General features: G+C 44.1%; 1 protein-coding gene across 2 annotated transcripts in view; it reads left to right on the forward strand.

Annotated features, from left to right (window-relative positions):
• Positions 1–11441, forward strand: part of pex5lb (peroxisomal biogenesis factor 5-like b) — a 31515-nt gene extending 20074 nt beyond the window's left edge. For both annotated transcript variants that reach the window (XM_079648563.1, XM_079648562.1), the window contains exons 10-13: positions 3867–4052; positions 4372–4531; positions 5945–6102; positions 9488–11441. In XM_079648563.1, the coding sequence (XP_079504689.1) occupies positions 3867–4052; positions 4372–4531; positions 5945–6102; positions 9488–9680 (697 nt within the window). In that variant the 3' untranslated portion in view covers positions 9681–11441. The remainder of the gene's footprint in view (positions 1–3866; positions 4053–4371; positions 4532–5944; positions 6103–9487) is intronic.
• Positions 11442–14531: the final 3090 nt, after the last annotated feature.

Consider the following 14531-nt stretch of genomic DNA (forward strand, 5'->3'; position numbering starts at 1 on the left):
CAGTAGAAACACACACAGTAGAAACACAGTAGAAACAAACACAGTAGAAACACACACAGTAGAAACAAACACAGTAGAAACACACACAGTAGAAACACAGTAGAAACAAACACAGTAGAAACACACACAGTAGAAACAAACACAGTAGAAACACACACAGTAGAAACACAGTAGAAACAAACACAGTAGAAACACACACAGTAGAGACGAACACAGTAGAAACACAGTAGAAACAAACACAGTAGAAACACACACAGTAGAAACACACACAGTAGAAACACACACAGTAGAAACACACACAGTAGAGACGAACACAGTAGAAACACACACAGTAGAAACACACACAGTAGAGACGAACACAGTAGAAACACACACAGTAGAAACACACACAGTAGAGACGAACACAGTAGAAACACACACAGTAGAAACACACACAGTAGAGACGAACACAGTAGAAACAAACACAGTAGAGACGAACACAGTAGAGACGAACACAGTAGAGACGAACACAGTAGAGACGAACACAGTAGAAACAAACACAGTAGAGACGAACACAGTAGAGACGAACACAGTAGAGACGAACACAGTAGAAACAAACACAGTAGAGACGAACACAGTAGAGACGAACACAGTAGAGACGAACACAGTAGAGACGAACACAGTAGAAACAAACACAGTAGAAACACACACAGTAGAAACAAACACAGTAGAAACACACACAGTAGAAACGAACACAGTAGAAACACAGTAGAAACGAACACAGTAGAAACACAGTAGAAATGAACACAGTAGAAACACAGTAGAAATGAACACAGTAGAAACACAGTAGAAATGAACACAGTAGAAACACAGTAGAAATGAACACAGTAGAAACACAGTAGAAACACAGTAGAAACGAACACAGTAGAAACACAGTAGAAACGAACACAGTAGAAACACAGTAGAAATGAACACAGTAGAAACACAGTAGAAATGAACACAGTAGAAACACAGTAGAAATGAACACAGTAGAAACAAACACAGTAGAAACACAGTAGAAACGAACACAGTAGAAACAAACACAGTAGAAACACAGTAGAAACGAACACAGTAGAAACACAGTAGAAACGAACACAGTAGAAACACAGTAGAAATGAACACAGTAGAAACACAGTAGAAATGAACACAGTAGAAACACAGTAGAAATGAAAACAGTAGAAACACAGTAGAAATGAACACAGTAGAAACACAGTAGAAACGAACACAGTAGAAACACAGTAGAAATGAACACAGTAGAAACACACACAGTACAAACACAGTAGAAACGAACACAGTAGAAACACAGTAGAAACACAGTAGAAACACAGTAGAAACACAGTAGAAACACACACAGTAGAAACGAACACAGTAGAAACAAACACAGTAGAAACAAACACAGTAGAAATGAACACAGTAGAAACACAGTAGAAACACAGTAGAAACAAACACAGTAGAAACACAGTAGAAACGAACACAATAGAAACACAGTAGAAGCGAACACAGTAGAAACAAACACAGTAGAAACACAGTAGAAACACAGTAGAAACAAACACAGTAGAAAAAAACACAGTAGAAACACACACAGTAGAAATAAACACAGTAGAAACACACACAGTAGAAACACAGTAGAAACGAACACAGTAGAAACAAACACAGTAGAAACGAACACAGTACAAACACAGTAGAAACACAGTAGAAACGAACACAGTAGAAACAAACACAGTAGAAACGAACACAGTACAAACACAGTAGAAACACAGTAGAGACGAACACAGTACAAACACAGTAGAAACACACACAGTAGAAACACAGTAGAAACGAACACAGTAGAAACAAACACAGTAGAAACGAACACAGTACAAACACAGTAGAAACACAGTAGAAACGAACACAGTAGAAACAAACACAGTAGAAACGAACACAGTAGAAACACAGTAGAAACACAGTAGAAACAAACACAGTAGAAACACACACAGTAGAAACGAACACAGTAGAAACACACACAGTAGAAAACGAACACAGTAGAAACACACACAGTAGAGACGAACACAGTAGAAACACACACAGTAGAGACGAACACAGTAGAAACAAACACAGTAGAAACACACACAGTAGAAACAAACACAGTAGAAACGAACACAGTAGAAACACACACAGTAGAAAACGAACACAGTAGAAACACACACAGTAGAGACGAACACAGTAGAAACACAGTAGAAACACAGTAGAAACAAACACAGTAGAAACACACACAGTAGAAACAAACACAGTAGAAACACAGTAGAAACACACACAGTAGAAACGAACACAGTAGAAACACAGTAGAAACACAGTAGAAACACAGTAGAAACAAACACAGTAGAAACGAACACAGTAGAAACGAACACAGTAGAAACACAGTAGAAACACAGTAGAAACACAGTAGAAACACACACAGTAGAAACGAACACAGTAGAAACACAGTAGAAACACACACAGTAGAAACAAACACAGTAGAAACACAGTAGAAACACAGTAGAAACAAACACAGTAGAAACGAACACAGTATAAACACAGTAGAAACACAGTAGAAACACAGTAGAAACAAACACAGTAGAAACAAACACAGTAGAAACACACACAGTAGAAACAAACACAGTAGAAACACACACAGTAGAAACAAACACAGTAGAAACAAACACAGTAGAAACAAACAGAGTAGAAACACACACAGTAGAAACACAGTAGAAACACAGTAGAAACAAACACAGTAGAAACACACACAGTAGAAGCAAACACAGTAGAAACACACACAGTAGAAACAAACACAGTAGAAACGAACACAGTAGAAACAAACACAGTAGAAACACAGTAGAAACACAGTAGAAACAAACACAGTAGAAACACACACAGTAGAAACACAGTAGAAACACAGTAGAAACACACACAGTAGAAACACACACAGTAGAAACACAGTAGAAACACAGTAGAAACACACACAGTAGAAACACAGTAGAAACAAACACAGTAGAAACACACACAGTAGAAACAAACACAGTAGAAACACACACAGTAGAAACAAACACAGTATAAACACACACAGTAGAAACACACACAGTAGAAACACAGTAGAAACAAACACAGTAGAAACACACACAGTAGAGACGAACACAGTAGAAACACAGTAGAAACAAACACAGTAGAAACAAACACAGTAGAAACACACACAGTAGAAACACACACAGTAGAAACACACACAGTAGAGACGAACACAGTAGAAACACACACAGTAGAAACACACACAGTAGAGACGAACACAGTAGAAACACACACAGTAGAAACACACACAGTAGAGACGAACACAGTAGAAACACACACAGTAGAAACACACACAGTAGAGACGAACACAGTAGAAACAAACACAGTAGAGACGAACACAGTAGAGACGAACACAGTAGAGACGAACACAGTAGAGACGAACACAGTAGAAACAAACACAGTAGAGACGAACACAGTAGAGACGAACACAGTAGAGACGAACACAGTAGAAACAAACACAGTAGAGACGAACACAGTAGAGACGAACACAGTAGAGACGAACACAGTAGAGACGAACACAGTAGAAACAAACACAGTAGAAACACACACAGTAGAAACAAACACAGTAGAAACACACACAGTAGAAACGAACACAGTAGAAACACAGTAGAAACGAACACAGTAGAAACACAGTAGAAACACAGTAGAAACACACACAGTAGAAACGAACACAGTACAAACACACGTAAATTGCAGTACTAACTGAGTATAACCGCAGTATAAACACATTGTTGACAGGAGGATATGTATTTGTACCCCCCCCCCCCCAGGTGTCTGGAGCTGCGCCCAAACAACCTGCCGGCGCTCATGTCTCTGGCGGTGAGCTTCACTAACCTTGGGGTCGGGGGGGGGGCGTGCGACACCCTGCAGCGCTGGCTCTCTCACCACCCCCGATACCACCAGCTGCTGCAGCGGGGGGGGGGCACGCCGCGCAGGGGTCCCCCCCCACCCGCCAGGTACGCACACCTGAGGCTCCTCCAACAGACCAACATGAATATATATAGGACATAAAACTTGTAAAACAGATCAAATAGTGCAAGATGAGTCTGTAAGTAAAGGATATACAGATACATGATGTAACGTGTGTGTGTGTGTGTGTGTGTGTGTGTGTGTGTGTGTGTGTGTGTGTGTGTGTGTGTGTGTGTGTGTGTGTGTGTGTGTGTGTGTGTGTGTGTGTGTGTGTGTGTGTGTGTGTGTGTGTGTGTGTGTGTGTGTGTGTGTGTGTGTGTGTGTGTGTGTGTGTGTGTGTGTGTGTGTGTGTGTGTGTGTGTGCAGTCTGCAGGAGGTGCTGCTCCTCTTCCAGGAGGCTTCTCTGATGAACCCTGACTCCGTGGACCCCGACCTGCAGACCGGCCTCGGCGTCCTCTACAACCTGAGCTCTGACTTCCAGAGAGCAGAGCTAGCATTCAGAGCAGCTCTGAGCTCCAGACCCCAGGTACACATACACACACACACACACACACACACACACACACACACACACACACACACACACACACACACACACACACACACACACACACACACACACACACACACACACACACACACACACACACACACACACACACACACACACACACCCACACACACTCACAGTTCATAGTGTAGTCATTAAAGGTGCATATATTACAGGTCTCAGATATAAGGACATCTCTCTGAAGTGTCCTGCTCCAAACCCCAAACAGATCCTTGTAGCCCCCCCCCTCTCTTCCAGCTGTTACTAAGGACATGTCTCTGAAGTGTCCTGCTCCAAACCCCAAACAGATCCTTGTAGCCACCCCCTTCTCTTCCAGCTGTTACTAAGGACATGTCTCTGAAGTGTCCTGCTCCAAACCCCAAACAGATCCTTGTAGCCCCCCCCCTCTCTTCCAGCTGTTACTAAGGACATGTCTCTGAAGTGTCCTGCTCCAAACCCCAAACAGATCCTTGTAGCCCCCCCCCCCTCTCTTCCAGCTGTTACTAAAGAGATGATTCTGGCTCTAAAGCTTTAAACAAAATTACTATAATAATAAAAAGAGAGGGGGCGGAGCTTATTCAGGAGAATTCTATTTCTGAAACAGTATGGAGCTCAAACTCTTTCTCTCTCTCAAATATTTCCTGACACTTTGAGAGTCTCCTGACACACCGGGGACACACGGGGGGGACATGGTGATGTAGAGAAGACATCACTTTGAGAGTCTCCTGACACACCGGGGACACATCGGGGACACATGGTGATGTAGAGAAGACATCACTTTGAGAGTCTCCTGACACACCGGGGACACACGGGGGGGACATGGTGATGTAGAGAAGACATCACTTTGAGAGTCTCCTGACACACCGGGGACACACCGGGGACACATGGTGATGTAGAGAAGACATCACTTTGAGAGTCTCCTGACACACCGGGGACACACGGGGGGGACATGGTGATTTAGAGAAGACATCACTTTGAGAGTCTCCTGACACACCGGGGACGCACCGGGGACACATGGTGATGTAGAGAAGACATCACTTTGAGAGTCTCCTGACACACCAGGGACACACCGGGGACACATGGTGATGTAGAGAAGACATCACTTTGAGAGTCTCCTGACACACCGGGGACACACCGGGGACACATGGTGATGTAGAGAAGACATCACTTTGAGAGTCTCCTGACACACCGGGGACACCCCGGGGACACATGGTGATGTAGAGAAGACATCACTTTGAGAGTCTTCTGACACACCGGGGACACACCAGGGACACACCAGGGACACATGGTGATGTAGAGAAGACATCAAAGAGTGCACTTTGCATGATAGGGGAGCTTTAAGGTTATGTATGTTCCTGCACTGAGTGTAAAAGAAGAACCTCCCCCCAGGACTACCTGCTGTGGAACCGTCTCGGGGCCACGTTAGCGAACGGGGACCGCAGCGAGGAGGCGGTGGAGGCCTACAGCCGCGCCCTGGAGCTGCAGCCTGGATTCATCCGCTCCAGATACAACCTGGGGATCAGCTGCATCAACCTGGGGGCCCACAGGTACCGTACCATACCATACTGTACCGTACCATACCGTATCATACCGTACCATACTGTACCGTACCATACCATACTGTACCATACCATACTGTACCGTACCATACCGTACTGTACCGTACCACACTGTACCGTACCATACCGTACTGTACCATACCATACTGTACCATACCATACTGTACCGTACCATACCGTACTTAACCATACTGTACCATACCATACTGTACCGTACCATACCGTACCATACCATACCATACTCTACCGTACTGTACCGTACCGTACCATACCATACTGTACCGTACTGTACCATACCATACCGTACCGTACTGTACCGTACCATACCATACCGTACTGTACCGTACCATACCATACCATACCGTACTGTACCGTACCATACCATACTGTACCGTACCATGCCGTACCATACTGTACCGTACCATACCGCACCATACTGTACCGCACCGTACCATACTGTACCGTGCCGTACCATACTGTACCTTACCATACTGTACCGTACCGTACCATACTGTACCGTACCATACCATACTGTACCATACTGTACCGTACCATACCATACGGTACCGTACCATACCGTACTGTACCATACTGTACCGTACCATACCATACTGTACCATACCGTACTGTACCATACTGTACCATACCGTACTGTACCGTACCATACCGTACTGTACCATACTGTACCGTACTGTACCGTACTGTACCATACTGTACCGTACCATACCATACGGTACCGTACCATACCGTACTGTACCATACTGTACCGTACTGTACCATACCGTACCATACTGTACCGTACCATACCGTACTGTACCATACTGTACCGTACCATACCATACGGTACCGTACCATACCGTACTGTACCATACTGTACCGTACCATACCATACTGTACCATACCGTACCATACCATACTGTACCATACCGTACTGTACCATACTGTACCGTACCATACCATACTGTACCGTACCATACTGTACAATACCATACTGTACCGTACCATACCATACTGTGCCGTACCATACCATACTGCACCGTACCATACCATACTGTACCATACCGCACCATACTGTACCGTACCATACTGTACCAGATCATACTGTACCATGCCATACCATACTGTACCGTACCAAACTGTACCATACCATACTGTACCGTACCATACCATACTGTACCATACCATACTGTACCATACCGTACCATACTGTACCGTACCATACCATACTGTACCATACCATACTGTACCATACCATACTGTACTGTACCGTACCACACTGTACCGTACCGTACCATACTGTACCGTACCATACCATACTGTACCATACCATACTGTACCGTACCATACCGTACTGTACCGTACCACACTGTACCGTACCATACCGTACTGTACCATACCATACTGTACCATACCATACTGTACCGTACCATACCGTACTTAACCATACTGTACCATACCATACTGTACCGTACCATACCGTACCATACCATACCATACTCTACCGTACTGTACCGTACCGTACCATACCATACTGTACCGTACTGTACCATACCATACCGTACCGTACTGTACCGTACCATACCATACCGTACTGTACCGTACCATACCATACCATACCATACCGTACTGTACCGTACCATACCATACTGTACCGTACCATGCCGTACCATACTGTACCGTACCATACCGCACCATACTGTACCGCACCGTACCATACTGTACCGTGCCGTACCATACTGTACCTTACCATACTGTACCGTACCGTACCATACTGTACCGTACCATACCATACTGTACCATACTGTACCGTACCATACCATACGGTACCGTACCATACCGTACTGTACCATACTGTACCGTACCATACCATACTGTACCATACCGTACTGTACCATACTGTACCATACCGTACCATACTGTACCGTACCATACCGTACTGTACCATACTGTACCGTACTGTACCGTACTGTACCATACTGTACCGTACCATACCATACGGTACCGTACCATACCGTACTGTACCATACTGTACCGTACTGTACCATACCGTACCATACTGTACCGTACCATACCGTACTGTACCATACTGTACCGTACCATACCATACGGTACCGTACCATACCGTACTGTACCATACTGTACCGTACCATACCATACTGTACCATACCGTACCATACCATACTGTACCATACCGTACTGTACCATACTGTACCGTACCATACCATACTGTACCGTACCATACTGTACAATACCATACTGTACCGTACCATACCATACTGTGCCGTACCATACCATACTGCACCGTACCATACCATACTGTACCATACCGCACCATACTGTACCGTACCATACTGTACCAGATCATACTGTACCATGCCATACCATACTGTACCGTACCAAACTGTACCATACCATACTGTACCGTACCATACCATACTGTACCATACCATACTGTACCATACCGTACCATACTGTACCGTACCATACCATACTGTACATACCATACTGTACCGTACCATACCATACTGCACCGTACCATACCATACTGTACCGTACCATACCGCACCGCACCATACCGCACCGCACCGCACCATAGGATAATACTTCAATGGTCAGATCTGAGGCCTGTACTACGAAGCTGGTTCAACCTCACCTGGATATGTTTGAGTTAGCCGGTTGGCCTAATCCAAAACATACGCGCTCTCGCTAAACGGTCCTACGACGCGGGTTATCAAGTGGATCGCTCAAGCCAGCCGTGTCCTATCTAGTTAGGAGCGTTCACATGAAAGGGGTGGTATCTGGAGCATTCGACCAATCACAAGCATGGAGAAGCGTACTGACAGCACAGCGTCATACTTCCTGAATGAAAAGTCAACTATAATATTAGACATATGAAGAAGTTAAACTTTAAACATCCATGACTTAAACACTTGATCCAGGATCAAAGCCACATAGCTGCACCTGCAAGGTGAATACAGCTGGTAACAGAACAAGTGTTTGAATGCGTACATGAACAGGTTTATGATATCACTGCCCCGTCTAAGACACCATCTGACTTTCATTACATTTGACTCGAGTGTTTCCTCAACTTAATGTGTTGCTTCAAACAATACTTTGTGTCAAATGTCCCTCTTGGGTTGCCGTACGTAGCGGTCCAATAGGAGGAACAACTCACGCTGCGCAGTGCAAATCTAATATATCATATTCCAATTACTTGTACATAGACTCTCCTATAATATTTCTATTCTCTTCTATCTGTTTTATTGTGTTTTTTTTCATTGACATATCTACACTGTAGCTCTGTACACAAAAGCCTTGAATCTTGAACCTTGAACTCGGCCACATCTGATGACGTGTGTTTCCTGTCCTGCAGGGAGGCAGTCAGTAACTTCCTGTTGGCTCTGAGCCAGCAGAGGACGGATCAGCGCTGCAGTCAGCAGCAGATGTCCGCCAACATCTGGGACGCCCTGAGGATCGCCGTCACCACCATGGACCGGCCCGACCTGAGTGAGGCCGCCGAGGCCCGGGACCTGGACCTCTTGATGGGGGCCTTCCACCTGGTCTGATGGGGGCCTTCCACCTGGTCTGATGGGGGCCTTCAACCTGGTCTGATGGGGGCCCTCCACCTGGTCTGATTGGACCTTCCACCTGGTCTGATGGGACCTTCGACCTGGTCTGATGGGACCTTCGACCTGGTCTAATGGGGACTTCCACCTGGTCTGATGGGGGCCTTCCACCTGGTCTGATGGGGGCCTTCCACCTGGTCTGATGGGGGCCTTCCACCTGGTCTGATGGGGACTTCCACCTGGCCTGATGGGGGCCTTCCACCTGGTCTGATGGGGACCAAGGACATGACTGTGATGCAAACTTCTGGATCAATGGAGACTCAGAGAGACACAAGAGAGCAGGAACTCTGATGGAAACACTAATGGTTTATTTGGAGCTTCGGCCGGAGAAAAAGACATGTGATCTGTGTTTCTGAAGATCTCTACCCCAGACCATGCATTTAGCTCTGAGATAATAACCAACATGCTGCAGACCAAGATACATCACTATAGCCTCTATCAGCTGACCCAACAGGCAGGAGAGAGACACTGAGAGCAGCTCAAGCTGCTCAGTGAGGACACACTGATGCACTGGGTCAGAGGGTCAGGATCTCCCCAACAGTTCCTCCCTTTTTGCCAATTTTGATAAACAAAACGCACCCCAATAATACATTTGTTCAAATCACTAAGAAATGAGATTCTTCAGAAAGGGTGTAGGCATTCTACTCATTTAGCAAACAAACATATTTCAGATTGAAACAGTCAATCACAATCATAACAAATGATCTTCCATCAGTGTTTGGAGCATCTTTTTCTAAAGGTATAACAATGAACATACAGTACATGAGATAACACAGGAATATCATTTCCCCAACACTTCTGAACAAAGTTAAGTGACTATACGCAGTGAGTGTTTTATTAGGATCAACTCAATCAACGTATTCACAGACATTTCTTCCTGCTCAACTGAACGCCCCACAGGCCGAGCTGCAGATTACAGAAATGAAACGGAGACGCAGAGGTCCTGGTTCAGCACGACTTCATGAACATTACAAGGGAAATAAAACACGCTGACGTTTCCACGCTGACGTGCTGACGGATGGAGGCACTGTAGACATGCTGGATGTGGAATGTTTTAGTTCGGCAGAATAATCTCCACATATTAACACCACTTTATGATTTCTGAAGTTAGAAGCTAATGTTGGGCTAGAGAGGAACTACAGCACGGTCACATGACTTCACGTCAGCACCGCTAAGCTAAAGGTGGCTAATGTTGGGCTATAAAGGAACTACAGCACGGTCACATGACTTCACCACCGCTAAGCTAAAGGAGGCTAATGTTGGGCTATAAAGGAACTACAGCACGGTCACATGACTTCACGTCACCACCGCTAAGCTAAAGGAGGCTAATGTTGGGCTATAAAGGAACTACAGCACGGTCACATGACTTCACGTCACCACAGCTAAGCTAAAGGAGGCTAATGTTGGGCTATAAAGGAACTACAGCACGGTCACATGACTTCACGTCACCACCGCTAAGCTAAAGGAGGCTAATGTTGGGCTATAAAGGAACTACAGCACGGTCACATGACCTCACGTCACCACCGCTAAGCTAGAGGAGGCTAATGTTGGGCTATAAAGGAACTACAGCACGGTCACATGACTTCACGTCACCACCGCTAAGCTAAAGGAGGCTAATGTTGGGCTATAAAGGAACTACAGCACGGTCACATGACTTCACGTCACCACCGCTAAGCTAAAGGAGGCTAATGTTGGGCTATAAAGGAACTACAGCACGGTCACATGACTTCACGTCACCACCGCTAAGCTAAAGGAGGCTAATGTTGGGCTATAAAGGAACTACAGCACGGTCACATGACTTCACGTCACCACCGCTAAGCTAAAGGAGGCTAATGTTGGGCTATAAAGGAACTACAGCACGGTCACATGACTTCACGTCACCACCGCTAAGCTAAAGGAGGCTAATGTTGGGCTATAAAGGAACTACAGCACGGTCACATGACTTCACGTCACCACCGCTAAGCTAAAGGCGGCTAATGTTGGGCGTGATGACGTTTAGTCGTCTCATTTAGACACTTGTTAGCAACCTCTAAATCCTCCAGTGGGGTTTTTACTGGCGTATTTTATGTCGTAGAACAAAATGTTAAAGTCTCTGCAGCCTGTGTTAACCACAGACCTTATTTCAGGATAACAACCAAAAACACATTCAGAAACCATTGACCTCCAGACCAGGGGACAGGAAGTGATGTCAGGGTTTAGGACTCTGAAAACAGCACAACCCTTTAGCTTCCTGTTTGTATCTCTCTCGCTCGTCCTTAAAGTCCTGAACTGTTTTTAGATCCAGTTCTACAGGTCAGGTATTAAACCGTGCATACTATCGGTCATGAAATCTTCATTTGAACGCACTCACTCAGCACTGGCCTCACTCTTAGTTTGGGCTCTTATTGTGAAACATCTGCAGGAAGTGTTGAGGTTTGTTGTCAGCAGATGTTGGACATATTTCCGTGGGAATGAGCATGAGTTATTTAAACATATTGAATAATATAATATCACTTTGCTAATACTCAACAGTTACGTAGTTAAGCTGCCTGCATTTAGAGAAAGAGACTTTTTGAATACGTGGGAAGTTTAATTTGCTTTATTGTGCTGAAATAAACCAGTTTGGGTTATTATTGGATCCTGCGTCTGGGATCAATCTCTGCAATACGTGAGGAGGCAGGACATATCGTGGTATCACCTGATTACTACCATAGCACACAGTTTGGACCGGAGATGGAAACACTTCATACGATTTTCATTTTTAACGTATTGAGAAGTTTTCGTTATTTCTCGACAAAACTCCACTCTTATCTTTTCCATATTTTATTTAAAGAATGAGGTTTGAACTACTATGCAAAGCTAATTGTTAAAAACCGAAGATATATTTTCTCTTAGATAACAAAAACAAAACTGAATTGAATAGTTTTTTTATCTTGAAATGTTTGCACAATGTTTTTGTCGCGTCTGTTTTTCACATTTCCTGCTTTTTGCTGCCAAACGTCTTCAATATCTCAAAACACCAAACATATCTGTTTCGTCGACAACACTCAAATATCCTCCCTTTAAAGTTAGACGAATGTTTCCGAAAGTCTCACACTTTTAATAACTGCTCGAATGTATTGTTATTGTTATTAATCTGTTGTTTCTATGGACGAAATCTTTATTTTCTGAATATGAAATGTTTTTGATTTTGTGAATGAAGATGCTGATGATCGATGATAGAGATCATCAGCACTCACTGAATGTAGGACTTTAAAGAGTTCCTATTCCCCTCTCCTGTAGTTCTATAGGTGTTAGCAGGAGAGGACTCTTTAAAGTAGAGACACTACATACTGATATACACCTGAACATCAGCAGGAGAGGACTCTTTAAAGAAGAGATACTACATACTGATATACACCTGAACATCAGCAGGAGAAGACTCTTTAAAGTAGAGACACTACATACTGATATACACCTGAACATCAGCAGGAGAGGACTCTTTAAAGTAGATACACTACATACTGATATACACCTGAACATCAGCAGGAGAGGACTCTTTAAAGTAGAGACACTACATACTGATATACACCTGAACATCAGCAGGAGAGGACTCTTTAAAGAAGAGATACTACATACTGATATACACCTGAACATCAGCAGGAGAGGACTCTTTAAAGTAGAGATACTACATACTGATATACACCTGAACATCAGCAGGAGAGGACTCTTTAAAGTAGAGATACTACATACTGATATACACCTGAACATCAGCAGGAGAGGACTCTTTAAAGTAGAGACACTACATACTGATATACACCTGAACATCAGCAGGAGAGGACTCTTTAAAGTACAGACACTACATACTGATATACATCTGAACATCAGCAGGAGAGGACTCTTTAAAGTAGAGACACTACATACTGATATACACCTGAACATCAGCAGGAGAGGACTCTTTAAAGTAGAGACACTACATACTGATATACACCTGAACATCAGCAGGAGAGTACTCTTTAAAGTAGAGACACTACATACTGATATACACCTGAACATCAGCAGGAGAGGACTCTTTAAAGTAGAGACACTACATACTGATATACACCTGAACATCAGCAGGAGAGGACTCTTTAAAGTAGAGACACTACATACTGATATACACCTGAGAGGACTCTTTAAAGTAGAGACACTACATACTGATATACACCTGAACATCAGCAGGAGAGGACTCTTTAAAGTAGAGACACTACATACTGATATACACCTGAACATCAGCAGGAGAGGACTCTTTAAAGTAGAGACACTACATACTGATATACACCTGAGCATCAGCAGGAGAGCACTCTTTAAAGTTGAGACACTACATACTGATATACACCTGAACATCAGCAGGAGAGGACTCTTTAAAGTAGAGACACTCCATACTGATATACACCTGAACCTCAGCAGGAGAGGACTCTTTTAAGTGGAGACACTACATACTGATATACACCTGAACATCAGCAGGAGAGGACTCTTTAAAGTAGAGACACTACATACTGATATACACCTGAACCTCAGCAGGAGAGGACTCTTTTAAGTGGAGACACTACATACTGATATACACCTGAACATCAGCAGGAGAGGACTCTTTAAAGTAGAGACACTACATACTGATATACACCTGAACATCAGCTGGAGAGGACTCTTTAAAGTAGAGACACTACATACTGATATACACCTGAACATCAGTAGGAGAGGACTCTTTAAAGTAGAGACACTACATACTGATATACACCTGAACATCAGCAGGAGAGGACTCTTTAAAGTAGAGACACTACATACTGATATACA

Source organism: Notothenia rossii, assembly GCF_949606895.1.
Source record: "Notothenia rossii genome assembly, chromosome: 9".
Lineage (NCBI taxonomy): Eukaryota > Metazoa > Chordata > Actinopteri > Perciformes > Nototheniidae > Notothenia > Notothenia rossii.